The sequence below is a fragment of the Vespula vulgaris genome, chromosome 8, assembly GCF_905475345.1.
Source record: "Vespula vulgaris chromosome 8, iyVesVulg1.1, whole genome shotgun sequence".
Classification (NCBI taxonomy): domain Eukaryota; kingdom Metazoa; phylum Arthropoda; class Insecta; order Hymenoptera; family Vespidae; genus Vespula; species Vespula vulgaris.
In genome coordinates this window covers 4,593,484-4,611,848 of record NC_066593.1, presented here as the reverse complement: position 1 = coordinate 4,611,848, position 18,365 = coordinate 4,593,484, and the positions used below count along the sequence as shown (strand labels likewise).

Below are 18,365 nucleotides of genomic sequence, written 5' to 3'. Positions count from 1 at the left end.
ATTTATCCAAAAGATATTTCATAATTAATATTCAGGTGAATTCTATTATCTTTCTGCAAATTTATTTAAATAAAATATTTTATAATGTTCCATAGAATTCTTGATTCATTTAAAATAGAAATTTTGTAGACATTAAATAGAATTATATAAAGTGGGTATGTTTCCATATGTCAATATGAAGTTAGTTCAATGTAGATATGAAATTTTCAATGTGTTTAAAACCTTCCATATACATGATATACTCTATGAGCTATGAAAGTAATTATATTACTTTTACAAGGTCATATTTGTTTTAATTATTGTTCGTTCATTTCGTAGTAAAGATATTGTTTATATATATATTTTTTTAATTAAATACTATTCTCTAAAGTGTCTCTTGAATACAATTTGAATTTGTCCACTTAATGTCTTTTAACGTACGAGATTAGGGATTGGACTACGCAGATTCGTCATCGCCACGTGATAGAAGAAGAAAAGAAGATTACGGATGATAAGAAATTAAGAAATTTTATATATTAATGTTCTAATAATCATTTCGTAAACATGATAAAAGTTCCATTAGTGCGATGGGTTCAAAATAACTTCGTCTATTCGACTTCTCAACATATTATATTTAAATTTCCAAAATGTACAATTGCAAATTTGAATAATATAGTGAATAAGGCTGATAAAAACACAACAAATTGGAAAGATGATTTATATAGGACTATGAAAGTTTATCCCAACTTTATTACCGAAGAAGAAGAAATTTCTTTGATGAAAGAAATTGACCCATATATGCAACGTTTACGATACGAGTTTTCGCATTGGGATGATGTTAGTTGAATTATATGATTTGCATTATTTTTACTGCTATGATTTGATTCTATTCGTTCAATGAATTTAAATTGTTTATAGGCTATTCATGGTTATAGAGAAACAGAAAGAAAACAATGGAATGAACAAAATATGAAAGTAATTAATAGAATACGTCAAAAAGCATTTCCACCAGGAATGCCACAATTAAATTTAGTGCATATTTTAGATTTAACGGCTGAAGGATGGATAAAGCCACATGTTGATAGTATTAGGGTAATATTTTATTCTTAATCGTAATATAATTATTTTATTCTTTCATAAAAATATTATTGCATGATTTACATTACTGCAATAGAAAATATTGCTAATGTCCAATGTGTTATTATTTTTTAATATATTTCCATTATATATAATATTTTTTAAACAGTTTTGTGGAGATGTAATTGCTGGACTGAGTTTATTGAGTGATAGTGTGATGCGCCTTACAATGGTTAGTCATGAACAGGAATATAGAGAAGATTTTCTTCTACCTCGTAAATCTTTATATATTATGAAGTAATGATAAACATAACTTTTTCATGTATAATGTTATTAGTTCAATTAATGAAACATATGAAATGTCTTTCAGTGGTGTGGCAAGGCAAAAATATAATCATGAAATTTTAAAATCGGAGGAATCCTATTTCCAAGGACAAAAAATACCTAGAAGTCGTCGTATATCCATAATATGCAGAAGCGAGGTAGAGGGAAATAAAGAATAGATAAAATTGTTTAAGTAGTAAGTATTGAACTAATTTAAATGTTTTGTGTTATATGATTATATTTATTATTTCTTCTAAAATATATTCAAAAGGAAAAATATCCTTTGTAACTATATATATATATGTGTGTGTATATAAAAAAAATTATTACAAAAAAAAAAAGATAATTTTCTAGAAATAAAAAGTAAAAAATACATTAACTATAGTGTCTCATGTGTTTACTTTAATAAAAGAACATCATATTTATGAAACATATATATACATGATTTTGAAACAAAAGTAAACTATCTTTTATAACTTTTATTTTCATAGTTTCATTTTGATAAGTTCATTCATTACAAAAAAGAATCTTTAGTTAACCCAAGTAAAACTAAAAGTATTATTTATATATAATTATATTATTAATATTTATTCCAAGTTTCCTAACATGGATTTAATGTCATATGTATCTGATGAAATCAAATTAAATAAAATTAATCAGGTTAATAACAAAATTATTATTATATTATAAAAGCATAATTGATTATTTTAAATTTATAGTAAGCTCATAACAAATATTATTACTTTTGTAGCTAACTCCAAGCATTATCCATAATTGTGAAACACCAGAAATAGATATGGAACAAAATATAAAAAAACAAATTTCACATAAAGGAGGATTTTCGTATTTTTTATTTTTTACACGTGCAGTATCTTCCAAATATCTATTTATAAAATGGTGCTTCAAAAATAGAGCAACACTAAATTATGAAATTAATAGACACTTTAAATATTATCCATATATGATACATCCTTTTAGCGTTTTTCGGTTATTTATTTTTAATATACTATAATTTGATATATATATATATATAGTTATATAATAGGTTCATTATATTCATAGTTATATATTACACACATTACATTCACAGAATATATTGGGAAATAATAATGATTATCACCAGTTTTATAACCCTCATTATTAACCCTATATTTCTTGCATTTTATATGGATGAAAAGAAACAATGGTACATATACAGTAATATCTTAGATGGTATTATTTTATGCGATGTCATTATGTTTTTTTTTACTGGATATTACGATCATTGGAAAAGTATTGTTATTTTAGATCCATATATAATAGCAAGGTATGTAAGCAATTGGATTTGTTCATATTCATTTTACTTTTGATATTCATATATTACAGTAACATCTATTATATTTAATAAAATGCTTCTCTATTAGAAAATATATCAAAAGTACATTTATAGTGGATATTCTACCTGCTATGCCATATCAATTAATTAATTTTATAGTCAATAAATCAGCTTGGTATTTTGTTATACTCAACTTAGTAAAGATTATTAGGATACGAGCGATTATTGTTTATTCTCGAAGACTCTGCTCTGTGAGTATTTTGAAATTACTAAAACAATTTTTGCATAATAGAATTTGTTTTTTTATAGAAATATTTTTAGATATATCAGATTAATCGTCAATGGTATAAACTATTCGAAATGTGTATTATTATCATCATATCTGTACATTGGGCAGCATGTCTTGAATATTACATACCATTGATAGTGTCTAATGTTTTGGGGAGAAACAGAGGGTAAATATTTCTAAAGTTAACATTTGTTTCTGCACCATCTACTCTTTGAGAGAATGTTTCATTTGCTTAATAATTTTTGTAGCATAGAAATTGTTTAAAGAATAATATAAGAACTTAAATTTGTATACATATATACAGGTCATGGATTGATTCTGATGCTTTAAAGGAGAGAGGAACAAATTTTCATAAATATCTAATATGCTTGAACAGAGCTACTATTGCTCTAGTTTGTTCTGCTCATTATTTAGACATGAAAACACCAGATGATATGTTATTTAATATTATATTATCAGTTATGGGTATGCTTGGCTTTATTTTTGCTTTAGGTAAATAACATATTTATAAATTGAACCATAAAATGATTAACATATTCTATATATTTGCATATTTTATACTTGTAGCACAGATTATGCAGTTTATAAATACATTACAATCAGCTACTAAAACACATTATAAACATTTTCAACAATTACAAGAATATATAAAATATAAGCAGTTACCATATAATCTACAACATCGTATTTTAGAATATTTTAATTATTGTAGCAAAAGAAAATTTACTACATATCAACATATAATACATCAAGTTTCCTCTTATCTGCAAGAGGTTTGAAAAAACATAAAATATCCAAATGGAACATGAAAATTAATAAGCTCTTTTTTGTTTCAGGAACTTATCTTACACACTTATATGAAATTTATCAATAATGTGCCATTATTTCAATATATTCCAGAATCTGTTATGTCACAGTTAATAAATGTATTAAACTTTGAAATTTATTTAGAGAATGATATAATAGTTAAAGCTGGTGAAGAAGGAGATGGACTCTATTTTATTGCATCTGGCACAGTTGCAATCTATAACAATTTATGGAAAGAGGTTTTTCTAATGAAACTATATAATGTTTCAATGACTAATTGTTTTTTCATTTAATATAGATTTATTAGAAATATTTATTAGATTTATTAGAACGTTTTATATGAATATAGGTTTGTCATTTAGAAGATGGAACATACTTTGGAGACGTTTTTTTATTCCTGAAAAGTATGCATCATAGTGTTAATATTGTTGCCATAGAAATTTGTGAGATTTATATATTACAAAGAACGAATTTTCAACTCATTATGGAATCCCATCCAGATTTATTTAACGTTTTGTATAATGCAGTGTCAAAGCATGTAAACAAACCTAGTCTATGATAACTTCTATTAAGGGTTGAAACATTATTTGATCTATAACTAATCAAAAGAGTAAGTAACTACCTTTGCAAAGGCAGAGAAATAAGAAGATAAAAGAATAATTGTTATTGTGTTATAGCTTTAATATTTTACATTTGATCTAATATGATTTGATTATAATTTAATTTAATGTGCAGCTAAATAAAAATCTGATGTTTAGATTTTATTATTGATTTTAAATTTGGAGAAGAACCAAGTTGCAATTTCGATATTAATAATTATTTTATATCACTATCCCTAACGGTGAAAATTAGTTTTATACTTTCGAGGATTTTTATAAGATTGCTGATAGACCGTCATAAGCCTCCAATGTTCTGGATAATCGGTATCTCTGCAGCCGTTTACGATACTAAAAGGTGGAGATAAAGTTTCTATACTAAACGATCTTTTAGCGAATGGTGTTTTTGGACGTGGTACATCTATCTTTTGTGGTAATCGTCGAGACGCATTATCATTCGATTCAGTACCTAAAGTGACTCCTACAGCTGATTTGATTAATCTAGGATCATTCTTTTCTTTATTCTCATAGTTTACACCGCTCTTCCTGATAGAATATTGTGATCTAGAACGTTCACGCGAAATTGATTTTTGGATATTCGTAGAATCCATGCATTTACAATGACGCTCGCAATTATTTTGATTCTGTTGTGAATTATCATAACGTTTATCTCGATCTTCTTTTGCGAGATTCGTCTCATATATTTCACGATACTTACTATCATTGTGTTTAGCATTATAATCGTTAGAACGTAACTGATCACGCCTCGACTTTGGAGCACCTTGTACAAGTTCAAAAATTGCCGGTGCAGCTCCTCCCTCTGATCCATCGATGTGTGTCGGTTTCGGTGGTTCATAAATTGGATCCACAGGAGTCTGCCAGCAAATAGCCAAATCCATTTTTGTTTCTGGCTTCTTATATCCTAATACGGAATCACAGTGATACTTGGAGCGTAACTTATTACAACTATTACCCTTATTATTGTTTTGGTATTGTTCGTTCAAGGAGGGTAAATGAAAAGATTCCTTTAGTTTGAAATTCTTCATTATATCGTCGTTGACTTTATCAGGAAGTGGTTGATGTTTTAAGTTCTCCGCGTGAAGCTTTTTTGCGATAGAAAATCTATCATAGCATGATAGCTTTTGGTCAGCTCTTTTAAGTCCTATTTCATGTTTTTTTTGATTTTTAGAATAATCAATCATTGCTTTTTTAAAAAATGAAATCTTCAAATTACCTGATACATATTTGGGTAAACAACATTCGTGAGTTCTCTCACATTTCGGAACATTTATCACGCCTGGACACTGAGCACAACATTTCTTATAAGGAATCATTTTAATTCGTTAAGTAGAATTTGGAACAGACGAATTAATCATACGATGAAATATAATAAATTAAATATTCATCTAAATCCGACATGATCATTTTACATTTATTTCGAATTGGCAAATACTACAATGGAATTTCTCGACGTTTATAGGAATGCGGTCGTGAAAGATTCAACTTTTATGTATATGAGTGCAGCGACTGTTTGCTTGACAACGGATCGTTCAATATTATCATCTCTAATTCTGTTCTAACGAAATATATGCATATAACAATAATAGAGAAATTATAAAAATTGATTTTATCTATTCATTTAAATTCAATATGAAAAACAAGGATGAGATCATTGCAACGCTTTAAGGAAATGAAATACGAATGAATTAAAGAAAAAGATCTTTTTTACTTCTCTTTAAACGCCTACTTTCATTTCTTCTTTCTTGGAGAAAAAAAAACTAGAATGAATACATTTATAATACCATTGGGTTTTCTAAGTTTGATGTATCATTGGAATGAATCAGCTATCTGCGATCAAGTGACCTTTCGTACAGAATCGATGGAGACTTCGTAATGTTTAGTAGTCGTATGAACGTTCTATGGCAAGACATTTTTAACACCGATCTATAAATGTTATTTTTAAAATTATCAGAATTTTTTACGAAAATAAAATATAAACAATTATTTTTTTCTCTAAATAGATGAAAATATTGTCGTACGTAATATTCTATAAATTACATCCGCACGTGATCTCGAATAAAGACTAGATCGCTCGTCTAATTATACAAAGAGTGATTCATAATATTCGAGTGTACATCGAGTTGTTCGCGTGTGTATAATTTTAATAAATATCACGATATATTAATGTTCGTTGCATTCATTAGTACTATTTTAAGTACCAAGTGTTTTTAAATGATCGAACGAAAGCGATAGCTATATAATTAAAAATCATTCCATTGTGGAAATCTAACATTCGTTTAAAAAATTAAAAGAAAAAGTTAATCCGTTTTTTTTTATGTGATCATAATGAATGAACGAACGAACAGTGATCAAGATGAAATTTTATATATGGATGAAATTCCGGATGAGAGTTTGCAACCGTTAACTCTCGAATTAAAAAATCCATTGCCACGCGTGGAGCCGCGACTCGGTGCACTTTTAGAAACAGACAACACTTATAATCCACGACCAACTTCGGGTCCAGAGATAGACGATCTAGAACCTGGTATTCTTTCACGGCCAGGTGATAAAGGTATCGACGACGGTCTTATACCAGAAACATCGTTTGGACAACCGAACTACCCTAGCGGACAACATCCCTTTTTTCCTCAACCACCGATTCAACCGATACCGGATGTGAACATTTATCAGCATAAAAAGACTCTTGCTCAAGGAATGATGGATTTAGCATTGTTATCAGCTAATGCTAATCAATTGCGTTATGTTCTACAAACCGACGGTCGGCATCCATATTATTATCCTTCATTGACAATGATTACTTCCAGTTTACTCATTCAAGTTGTAGTTGGAATTGGATTAATTTGGAATAGTAGATACGATGTAAAGGTCGACGCGCAAATGTGTAAAGCTGAAACAGCTAATAATTGGACTGTTATCGGTATATTTCTCGTCACGGTTCTCAATGTTTTTATTTCATCGTTCGGTGTAATTGACCTGATAACGACTCCCACGTCGTGACATTTAGATAAATTTCTGTTTAATACATATTAGGCCTAACTAATTTGATTTTTTTAATTTCTGCTAACATTTTTTTTCTTATAAATGAAATTTAGTTGACGTATGGTATCCTTATAAAAATCCACTAAAAATTATAATTCTACATATGCTTCATAAAAAAATATTATAGCAGTATTAAACTCGAATGCACAATGGCACGATCATTAATATATTTTTCAATTGTAATGCGAGCTCTTCTTTATTTTTTCCAAGTGTTTCTTTTATTTGATTTAGTTGAATGGTTACATCCATTAACCATTTATTAACTTCACATTTGATATCGGATGTTCTTAATAAACGAGATGTACATTGGAAAGTGTTACGACATTCCAGATTGTCTTCTGTTTTTTCTGAGTAAACAGAATATAATTTCTTTTTTATAACATGTTCCAACAAAGAAATGAAACTACCAATTTCATCCCAACTTATTCTATTTATATTAATATCTACAGATTTCTCATATTCCTTGATCACACTTATCTAAAATCAATGAGATTATATTTCTAAATTAATTTCTTCAATCAGATTATATCTTCATATTTATATAGTAATTAAATATATAACAAAATATACCATCCAATCATAAAATAGATGTTCTTTTTCCATCCATTTTAAATGTATATCTAACATCACTCCTATAGCACGCAAATCTGACTTTTGTTGTTTATATTGAACAAAATTTGAATCTGTATGTAAGGCTAATAAATGCTTTATAAATGCAATTTCCATTACATTCATATGTGCAAGATGATCAAAATTCAAGCTCGCATCATGAGCTTTATTTAACAATTTAACTTTTTTGCAAATTAATTCGGATATATGTTTAATATTAAAATTTATTTTACTATTGTGATGGATAATATTTTTTATTTGTGTATGTACAGAGCATGATGTTTCTACTGTAGATACTTCTTTCTAAAAAATATTATATTTTAATAATATGTTTTATTTTTAAATATTTTTTAAAATTTGCATATTTACCAAAGATATATCAGGGCATGAACATTCCCTTCCTAAAAGACTAGATGTCAAGTTGACACGTACCACGATATTTAAAACATTTTGTGTAGCTAAAAGCCATGCAAATGCTAATAGAAGTACTCTATTATTATGGCAGCTTTCTGATAAACTATAAAATTCAATCGCTGGATATTGTAAAAAAGCGAAATATAATTTTGTAGCAGATAATTTATCTACAACATTATATTCATATTTTTTAATTGTTGCAACAAAACAAAAGAATGCAGTAAATGAAAATAAAAAATATATGTACACACAAAGAAAATGACAAACTTACCATATTCCTCAAAGTATATGTCATTTTGCTTTTCTTTCGCTGCATAAAAGCTTAATATGTGTAATATCGTCCATAATATATCCTGGAAAATAAAGAAATTTGTCATTAATATAGACAAAGGTTTCAAAATATGATACAAACTTATCCGTCGATATTGATACTTACAGATTTTTGCGTTGTATTATTATATTTAGATAACCTAAAATATTCTGGTTGAATTGCCACTTTAATTGATAAATTCAAATGTTTACATAGCAATTCTATAACATTTTTAATATCCGACATGATTTGAAAACACTAGTTATAACTTATAACGCTGGCAACTAGACACATTACATCACGTGATTATTCATTCGACCAATTGTCTATCTCGTATAATAATAATAATAATAATAATAATGATGATGATGATAAAGAAAAGAAAATCAATAAAATCGTATGAAATTAAAAAAATGTCATTTTACAAGGTGTTCGTCTAAATTAACAATTAACAAATTTATTAAGGTTACATTATCTTTTATATATTTTGTTATAGAACAAAATAATGTTCAGAAGTAATATACAATGTACAATCAAATGTTCGAAATATTTTTAGAATTTAGAATAACTATTAAATAAACTTGTTACTGATAAAAAAAAAACCACAGCTAATTTTAAAAGAATTTATAATCACTTCCGCGATTATAGTTAACAACTGCGGTTTAATAATCGTGATAAAATTTCCCGTTCCCAATTAGCGGAAATGACACACTGTTGAGCGGGATTTATTTGGGCATTCCCACCTCTTTGTAATATTTTCACTCGTTTTTACCTTTGAAGATGCTCAATGTTTACAAAATCTGTTATAAGATATCTATTTGTATATAAATATTTTTTCCAGTCGTTTGCGTACGGTCCGTCGTTGTACACTATTGTCGCTCGTTATACACATCTCATTACCTAAAAGCATACTTTCAACGATAAAAGTTTACGCGACCTTCATATTAGCGTATTACAATTTAATATCGCGTCACAAAATCCGGTTTCCAGTATCATCTTAGTATTGTGGTTAGCCGGTGGTAAATAACCACAAGTGATTAAATGTACATACATATATCCGTGTTCCCCCACCAACGTGTTAATCCTAACCTGATGATCTTCGTATATCAATGTGTTGTCCTTTATTTCTTTGAACGTAATGAATTATTACCGTGAATTAGGAAGATTTTTCTCATCATTTTTCTAAACTCATTCTATTCAATAATTTGGAAAATAGTTTTTAGATGAATCTAAATAGAACATTTGATTTTGATTGTCGTATGTAAAGTGTCAATTATTATTGACACAGCAAAGATAATTAAAAAAAAAAATAAAGAATATATATGATACGTATGTATGATGTATATATGTAAATGTATATGTGTACACAATAAGTGAATATACAAAGAAGAAGAAAAAAAGTAAAAAAATATAGGGAAAAAATCTAAGAGAAGACTCAAGAGGAAGAAATAAGGAACTACTTTGTTGTGTATAAAAAAGTATTCAATTGAATCAAAGAAATGATGAAACGAGAGACTAATAGTTTTGGTCGGATTTTCGTGAGTGGATATATCGTACTTCTGGTGAGTTTTTTTTTATCAAATTTAAAAATAGTTTTTATCTGTATATTATATATATAAAAAATATATTTACATTCTTTTACATTTTACATTTGCATCTTATAATACGATTTTATTATAATATAATGATACGTATAATGTATAGTTTTAAGATAGTCTAATTCAAAAGATTATATATACATCGTCGTACATCTTACCGAACGCGGGCAATTTAAAACGTATAAATAGTTTTTTTCAATATTTGTTAAGATGCGAACGCTTTTTCTTTCTCTTAAATTAATCCTGTATTAATTTTTTTATGACGTTAACGTAAATTTTGTATTTATAAATCTGAAAATCAAATTTCATTTCTTATCAAATGTTTATTAAATATATATTAAGAAATTAAATTTTCCAGAATTCAAGGATAATATGAATTATTATATAATCTTGTGGTATTTCTATTTTTTAGTTTTTCAAAAATGTTCATACTTATCCACGTGGAGAATTTGAATTCTCAGAACCGTCAGTGAATAGAAATTGGGAATCGAATAATAATGACTCTGCACAACATGCAGTTCAGACTAAAATTATTACATTTGATAGAAAGGATCAATCATCAATTTCTACAACAAACCAAATGTATGATCAGGATAGAAGTATAAGAGGTCAGATATTTCATGATGATGATCCAATTTTAATTAATGAAACTTACAAGCATAGTGAATTACTTGCTATTAATAACTAAGCCAAAAATAATAATATTAATGAATGAACTATAAGTATATAATATAATACTTTAGAGAGGGAGAGAGAGAGAGAGAGAGAGAGAGAGAGAGAGAGAGAGAGAGAGAGAGAGAGAGAGAGGGAGGGAATTATAATTTAAATATTATATATATATAAATATTTTTCTGAATTCCTTAATTTTACAGGAACTCAAATAGGACAAAGAAGATTACTTGAACAGAGAAATAATATTGGTAAATTACAAAAATACTTTTTTATATATTTTTACTTGCAATTGATAAATTGTATGTGCGTGTGTGTGTATTTATGTATATATATATTTTTGACAAAATAGTACAGCTTATACTTTTTTAAATATTTTTACAAAGTTTTTTTAACAACACATAGATGGAAAATTTATTTTTCCTACTGAAGATGCATTAACAAGTGAATCACACAAAGCAACATTATTATCACCAGCACCAATTTGTAATGGAACAACTTTTTGTGAAAGAGTATTTGAATATCCTGAAGAAATAATAAATGCTGCAATTCAGCAAAATAATAGTATTAAATATTTAGCAACTGTAGATGCGGTGAGAAGTAGCCTTTTGTTTTTATATATCATATTAAATTTTTTTTATAAAATCAGACAATAAAATGTTCGTATATTTTAGATACCTGATGTTGTACAGAGGATTGATGCAACAGATGATGCACCTCTTTGTCTATCTACTGTAAGATTTATAATTAGAAAGATACATATGCTATTAATTTTTTGTTATGTTAAATTTCATTGTTAATATCAATCATTATTCTAGGAACAAGTAATTTATCCAAAATCTGCAGAAACTAAGAACAAGGAATGGTTATTTGTTATAAATCAAGAAAATTTTAAACAAGGAGTACGAATTGAAACATGCAGGTTTGTAAAGCTTTGCTCTATGCTGTAGAAATAGTATAACAAATATATTATGTAAAAAAGAATAAATATTATTACTAAAATCATATATCAATTATTTTTATAATATATAATGTATAATTTTATAATATAATTTATTATTATTTGTAGTAATGAAAATAGTGAATGCAATATAATCAATGGCCTTGCTGAAGGCTATAAAACTACATGTAAGCAAAAGTACATTTACCGTCAGCTAGCTGCTGTTTCTAATAATGGTAAGATTAATCCAGAAATGTTTCGTTTCCCATCAAGTTGTTGTTGTCATGTTAAATTTATTGGAAATTCATTGACCAGAATGGGCATAATTGGTGATCAAAGAAATCAAAAAACTGAGATAAAAAATCGTAAAAAGTAAAGTACTACTTTTATGATACATTTATAAAATTTATATGCCACATTTTACTTCACAAAAATTTTACTGCATTTTCAATAAATATTTTAATTTTTATTAAGCAAATAAAAAATTACACATATATAATAAATATTTAATGATTGTTAACCCCTAAAGGTTCACATAAAAGTTCTCTTAACAGAGTCTATAGACCATTAAGGGTTAATGTTAAACAATTTTTTATAATATATAAAATTATCATCTTATTACAATAAAAGAAAAGATTAACAATTTATGTTAAACATAAAATTTACACAATGTTATGAACTTCTTATATAATATTTATAATAATACAGTAAATAATTAATTAAGTAACTTGAGCAAATTATATATTTTCTTAATTAAAAATAAAATATACAACAGATTATATCATATGAAAGTAATAAATATTGTTTACGTATTTTAATAATGAAAACACACATGTATGTATGTATGTATGTATATATGTATGTATGTATGTATATAAATATATATATATATATAATTAATAAATTTGAATATTTGAATATTTCTAAAAAAAATTTAACCCAAATTTCAATTTTAGTATATTATTTTCAATAAGACATACATTTAGGTGATAAAACACACTTTTCTATAGCATAGCTGTAAATTTTTATTATCATTTATTATAACAATAACAGGGCTTCAATGTATAATTTTTCTATGCATGTCCATTCACTATATTTAATTCTAAGAATACCATGAAATAGAATAAAGGAATTGTAATATCATGCAAACCAGGTGGATTAGAGAAAGTATTTTTAAAAGAATATAAGTTCAAAATAATGTATCTTTCTATCAATGTCCATTTTTTCGTGAAAAACATTATATTTACGATATTTGAAAAGAATGAGAATTTTTCTTATTTATGAATAAAAAACGCGGAGAAAGCAAACTTATAAAAAATAATCTACTGTCAGTATACAACTTTGTACATAGTGATCTAAATATCAAGACCAATAAATATATATGACTGCAAAGAGTAAAACATTATATTTTTATATTAAATAAACTAAGATAATGATAGTACGATATACTGTGATATCATGATGTGCTTTGGAATGTTATTAACCCAAATGAAAACTGTAACCATTGTAAAATTCAGTTCGAAATTGAAAGCCCCCATCTTGAGCAAAAAAGGTTGGAAACATTCCACGAGGATCCACATCTATAAAAATTTGTTATCATTTGAAATATTCATAGTATTCATATAGTTGTAAAGTTATTGAATAATGAATAAGTTTACATACCTTGCATACTATTATCACTGTCATCCATGTCATGGCCACTATCATAATGTAAACGTTTTTTTGGATCTGACAAAATGCCATATGCTTCCCCAACTTCTTTAAATTTCTTTTCTTGTTCTTTCTTCTCCCCTTCAGTTGCATTAGCATGTCGATCTGTAATAATTATCCATTTTTTTTTTGAGTATACTGAATGGTTTGCTAATTTATGTATCCTTTTTTTATATATTAGTATTATTAACAGTTTTATACCTGGATGGTGGACCATAGCTCGTTTCCTATATGCTTTTTTAATATCATCAGTTGATGCATTTTTATCAATACCTAATATTTTATAATAATCTTTTTTTTTAGACTTTTTCAAAGCCATTTTTGCTCCGATAAGGAATCTCTTATTTTCTGTAAAATAAAATATTAAATACAGAATCAATTTTTATTTTATTGGATATTTTAATAATTATATTTATATATAATATTCATACCACGACTATTATCTATTTTACATGCTTTCTCAAAATCACGAACTGCTTCTTCGTATTCGTTTAATTCCAGATAAGATGAGCCTCTCCTAAGTAAAGCTTTTAGATAATTTTCATCAAATTTTAATGCTTCTGTGCATTCTGTAATCGATTCTCTTAATCGTCCTAACTGTAACAATGAGGAACAGTTTTTTTAAAATACATAATAAAAAACATATTTAACAATATTTAATATACAATAATTTTGAATTTACTTTAGTAGCTGCTGTTGCTTTGTTAAAATGAAGTTTTGCATTCGTCATTATATTTTGAGGATCTATAGTTAAAGCTTCTGTAAATAAATCATATGCTTCTTGATAGCGTTTCATTTTAAATGCAGCATTTCCATCTTCTTTCTTCTTTTTTAAAGCTTTTGCTCTCTGAAAGTAAAGCAATAGTCAAAATTACATACATTTAAGTGTAATTTAATGTAACATAACAAATCTAAATCTTATTACCTTGTAAATGTCCAATGCTTTATCATGATCAGGTGCTAATCTTAATACTTGTTGAAAATGTGCAAAAGCTCTATCAACACTGTCTTGAAAATACAAACACATACCACGAATATAAATAGCATCTGCATTTTGTTTGTCAATATGTAAAATGTCACTAAAATATAAGAAAAGTATTAAAGATATAAATTAATACAATATAATTTAGATTGCATAAAATCTATGCAAAAAAATAAATATTAATCTACTTGGCAATTTTTTGTGCTTCTTCATATCTTCCTAAAAATGCAAGACATTCAGCTTTGATCAATTTGAATCTTGTACAAGATGTGCTCACATCACAACATCGATCCATGCAATATACAACCTATTGACAAAAGGAACATTAGTTTGCAAAATATAATAATTTGATTGTACAGTTTTAATAATATAATATAGTGTTTTTCGTGTGCTCTTGCAAATTTATGTTCATCTATAATAGTAGTACTAAATTTTGCATAATCTTTGCTAACAGTTGTTAGCTGTGGAAATGAGCATTATATTTGCACAAACCTCTAACCTTACGGAAATCTTTCACTGCATAAGCAGCATCTGCATCTTTCAGATATTTCTGTATGTATTCTAAATCTTTTTGTTCTGAAGCTATTGTTTTATTGTCAGGATCTAGTTCCAAAAGTTTTGATATATTAGTTTCGGCCTCTATGATGTCACCCAAAATCAAAGAACATTTAATAACTCTGATATATGCCTAAAGACATAAAAATAATATAATTATATAACGTAATTACTTTAAATATCAAAATATTTTATATAACACAAATATATGTACTTTGAGAAACATTGGGTCCAATTCAATGCACTTTTTAGCATCAACCAAAGCGTTACGATATAGGCCAAGCATCATATAACATGCTGCTCTGTTACCATAATAACGAGGTTCATCTGAACACATTTCTAGAATCACCATTATTAATTATTATAGAGGAAGAGATTAGTTTTATTATATAAAATAATATAAATATACTAACCAATAACTTCATTGTATCCAATTAATGCTTTCTTGTATTGTTTCAAAGAATAATATTGATTTGCTATTTCCTTCTTTGCCTCTGCCAATCTAAAGAAAAATCGTAACACAATTTTAGCATATTTATTACATAACAAAAAAAAAAAAAAAAAAAAAAGAGAGAAAGAAAGAAAAAGAAAGAACAAAAATTTTATTTAGATGTGAAATATTTTTAGATATAAGGAAAAAAAATTATGCCCTACTCACTCAACTACCGATTTGTCTATATTCATGGCGATTGTTACTGGTTCAAATTCTTCGTTCATTTGCACTTCGTTCGCCATAATTAACGTTCTTAAGACAGGCAGAAGAATCAATGATAAATACGGCCATTCAAAATAACATTGCACTCATATTAATATTACTACACAATAATTTTAAAGAGAAATGTTTCATGGTAATGTATAAAAGAATACTCAAGAAAATTACCACAAGAGAGAAGTCTGTTTCGATAATTTCATCCAACTAATCACGCGGTTAAAACACAATATTACTGTTGGTTAAATTCCAATTAGCGTACTGAATGCGTGACTTTGAAAATACTTCATCTTATATTGTTTCAAATTTTATTATTGAACACATATTTATAGTCAAAGTAAATTTGCCAAAAGACGCCGTCGTATCTCGCAACAGCAACTACATAAAGAAGTGACTTAAGGTGACTCAAGCAACTTTTCACTGCAACCATGCATAAGCTACAGTAGCTTCAGGTAGTTCAATTCAAGCGTTCTTCGACGCTTCGAGCGCCAAAGTGAACGTAGCTACAAATGACTAACAATTTATCTTTCTTACGATATAACGAGGATAATCAGACATAATAAAATAAAATTTAACGAGATTTACAATTTGACATTAAGAAGACATTTGAATGATTCTTTTTTTCTTTTTGAAAAGATACTAAAAATATGGTATTATTAAATGTTATAATAATATAACTACACGTTGAACGTATTAAATATATACATTTATGATCGACCAATCCAGTAAAGATTCAAGTTTGTCCAATTTTTAAACTGAATCGATTAATTGTACTTGGCTCAGTGTAGTAGAAAACATACAATATATAATCATTATATAGGATCGTCTGTCATGCTTCTTGGCGGGTTAGAACGAACAGGAACATCAGAGAAGTAAAAAAAAAAAGTAACATGAAAATAACTTTTGAATAAGTTTGTGTTTTATAATATTTATAATAACTATTGCACTGTAACACGTATAGTGTAAATAAAGTATAGAATGTATTATCCAAATATATTACCATAACTGTTTTATGTTGCATATAGGTTAAGATGTGTTAAGTTATTTTAGTAGTCTGATCTTATTTGATTTAGGAACTGTAATATTTTATTATTTTGTAATATTGCATTATATCATTTGTTTCAGATTTGAGACAAACAAATTGAGCTAGAAAAATTAAAACTAATGAGAATGGCAGGTAGTAGCGAACTTTGGATACAATGTTTTACATGTTGTTTGCATCAGCAAGAACCTCGTTCACGAAACAGCAAACATAAAACCCATCACAGGCTCAGGATAGATCGAAGCATGATAGGAGAACCTACAAATTTTCGGCATACAGGGCATATAAGCAGCGATGATTTCAATATGACTGGAGATTGCTTATCTACTATCCAAGAAAGAATGCAGCATAAGGGTGGCTATGACACTTCCATTAGTGTTAAGGTAATAATTATTTTATTTTAACAAGCAAATATGAATAAATCTTGTAAACAATTTGTATATACATGTATATATATTTTTTTTATTTTAGGCATATTGATATATATTACAAAGTATTTGAACAAACTGCCAGAGTATTAATGGAAGAAATGAATCGTCTGACTCTACCAGTGATATATTTACTTCCAAACTTTACAGTAGCACAATGCACTACGCACAATGATGCATTTTTTTTAATGTTTTTATAGAATAATATTTTAATAGAAAGGGTATTTTTTATCTTAACGTCATTTATAAAGACGAGATCTCAAAAGGATTAAACAAATAATCTTGTACGATGTAACAAATTTAAGAGTGTATTGTCATGGTCACATATGCGAAAATTTATGTATTTTGATTTATTGCATAGACCTTTAAGATTATGAATGTATTTATATATTAATGAATTCTTCCACATTGATTTCTACTTTGATTAATTTGTAAGTGTAACCTAGTAAATAAAATAAACGATTGTATATAACAAAAACCATAGGAATTTAATACTATATTATGACTCAAATATATTGTAATAATCTACAATTATAAAAAGTAATTATCAATAGGAAAAAAAATTTTAAATCGAAGTCCGTGATAATACAAAACGGTTGCATTAAATCTTTTTGATTTGATTTAGGATAATGCTCTATGCAATAAATTAAATATCCCTATGTAATTAAACAACAAGATTCCTATATTTTAAATACTTTCTATAAAGAATAATTTAAATTTTTGAATGTATTCTCGAAGAGTCAATTATATTAATTAATGTTTATATTTGTTTTTATTAAATAAATCATATCGATTCGATTATTATTATATTAAATGGAAATCGATTAGGAACCTTTAAAAGACATTGATTATAATTTACAAACTATTGAAATTTTTTCATTTATATATTCCTAATTTTATTTCCTTATAATTTCTCATTGAAATTATCATATTTTGAACAGAATGTAACAAT

General features: G+C 26.8%; 8 protein-coding genes across 11 annotated transcripts; 5 read left to right on the top strand and 3 right to left on the bottom strand.

Moving 5' to 3' along the window:
• The first annotated feature begins 543 nt into the window (after positions 1-543).
• Positions 544-1,559, top strand: LOC127065800 (alpha-ketoglutarate-dependent dioxygenase alkB homolog 7, mitochondrial). The gene is made up of 4 exons (XM_050998656.1): positions 544-816; positions 898-1,071; positions 1,226-1,353; positions 1,427-1,559. The coding sequence occupies exons 1-4, from the start codon at positions 544-546 to the stop codon at positions 1,557-1,559; spliced, it is 708 nt and encodes a 235-aa protein (XP_050854613.1).
• A 930-nt stretch (positions 1,560-2,489) lies between these two features.
• On the top strand, positions 2,490-4,555 carry LOC127065642 (potassium/sodium hyperpolarization-activated cyclic nucleotide-gated channel 1-like). Its single transcript, XM_050998277.1, has 7 exons — positions 2,490-2,686; positions 2,784-2,946; positions 3,017-3,150; positions 3,289-3,476; positions 3,552-3,757; positions 3,821-4,030; positions 4,141-4,555. The coding sequence occupies exons 1-7, from the start codon at positions 2,490-2,492 to the stop codon at positions 4,348-4,350; spliced, it is 1,308 nt and encodes a 435-aa protein (XP_050854234.1). The 3' UTR covers positions 4,351-4,555.
• Positions 4,556-4,620: 65 nt separating this feature from the next.
• LOC127065645 (uncharacterized) lies at positions 4,621-5,758 on the bottom strand. The gene is made up of 2 exons (XM_050998282.1): positions 5,622-5,758; positions 4,621-5,549 (listed from the first exon to the last, which is right to left on the bottom strand). Exons 1-2 carry the CDS (start codon positions 5,719-5,721, stop codon positions 4,627-4,629), a joined length of 1,023 nt encoding a protein of 340 aa, XP_050854239.1. The 5' UTR covers positions 5,722-5,758; the 3' UTR covers positions 4,621-4,626.
• A 975-nt stretch (positions 5,759-6,733) lies between these two features.
• LOC127065648 (ninjurin-A-like) lies at positions 6,734-7,405 on the top strand. The gene has a single exon (XM_050998287.1). It carries the CDS (start codon positions 6,734-6,736, stop codon positions 7,403-7,405), a length of 672 nt encoding a protein of 223 aa, XP_050854244.1.
• On the bottom strand, positions 7,327-9,053 carry LOC127065644 (uncharacterized). Of its 2 annotated transcripts, XM_050998279.1 has the most exons (5): positions 8,907-9,053; positions 8,742-8,823; positions 8,426-8,637; positions 8,018-8,359; positions 7,327-7,924 (listed from the first exon to the last, which is right to left on the bottom strand). In XM_050998279.1, the coding sequence occupies exons 1-5, from the start codon at positions 9,024-9,026 to the stop codon at positions 7,580-7,582; spliced, it is 1,101 nt and encodes a 366-aa protein (XP_050854236.1). In that variant the 5' UTR covers positions 9,027-9,053; the 3' UTR covers positions 7,327-7,579. The 2 variants fall into 2 exon arrangements, with proteins under 2 accessions (XP_050854236.1, XP_050854237.1); XM_050998280.1 differs by lacking the exon at positions 8,018-8,359.
• A 1,000-nt stretch (positions 9,054-10,053) lies between these two features.
• LOC127065646 (neurotrophin 1) lies at positions 10,054-12,490 on the top strand. Its single transcript, XM_050998283.1, has 7 exons — positions 10,054-10,342; positions 10,791-10,986; positions 11,251-11,298; positions 11,453-11,640; positions 11,722-11,781; positions 11,866-11,969; positions 12,117-12,490. The coding sequence occupies exons 1-7, from the start codon at positions 10,280-10,282 to the stop codon at positions 12,361-12,363; spliced, it is 906 nt and encodes a 301-aa protein (XP_050854240.1). The 5' UTR covers positions 10,054-10,279; the 3' UTR covers positions 12,364-12,490.
• Positions 12,491-12,987: 497 nt separating this feature from the next.
• On the bottom strand, positions 12,988-16,414 carry LOC127065641 (dnaJ homolog subfamily C member 7). 2 transcript variants are annotated; one of them, XM_050998276.1, is made up of 12 exons: positions 16,115-16,414; positions 15,893-15,979; positions 15,648-15,736; positions 15,449-15,573; positions 15,179-15,367; positions 14,868-14,986; positions 14,623-14,776; positions 14,380-14,544; positions 14,129-14,294; positions 13,899-14,045; positions 13,650-13,802; positions 12,988-13,567 (listed from the first exon to the last, which is right to left on the bottom strand). In XM_050998276.1, exons 2-12 carry the CDS (start codon positions 15,967-15,969, stop codon positions 13,467-13,469), a joined length of 1,485 nt encoding a protein of 494 aa, XP_050854233.1. In that variant the 5' UTR covers positions 15,970-15,979; positions 16,115-16,414; the 3' UTR covers positions 12,988-13,466. The 2 variants fall into 2 exon arrangements, with proteins under 2 accessions (XP_050854233.1, XP_050854232.1); XM_050998275.1 differs by having other exon boundaries at positions 15,893-16,414.
• A 255-nt stretch (positions 16,415-16,669) lies between these two features.
• LOC127065652 (CDC42 small effector protein homolog) lies at positions 16,670-17,891 on the top strand. Of its 2 annotated transcripts, none has more exons than XM_050998295.1 (3): positions 16,670-16,828; positions 17,069-17,368; positions 17,457-17,891. In XM_050998295.1, exons 2-3 carry the CDS (start codon positions 17,108-17,110, stop codon positions 17,463-17,465), a joined length of 270 nt encoding a protein of 89 aa, XP_050854252.1. In that variant the 5' UTR covers positions 16,670-16,828; positions 17,069-17,107; the 3' UTR covers positions 17,466-17,891. The 2 variants fall into 2 exon arrangements, with proteins under 2 accessions (XP_050854252.1, XP_050854251.1); XM_050998294.1 differs by having other exon boundaries at positions 16,763-16,968.
• Positions 17,892-18,365: the final 474 nt, after the last annotated feature.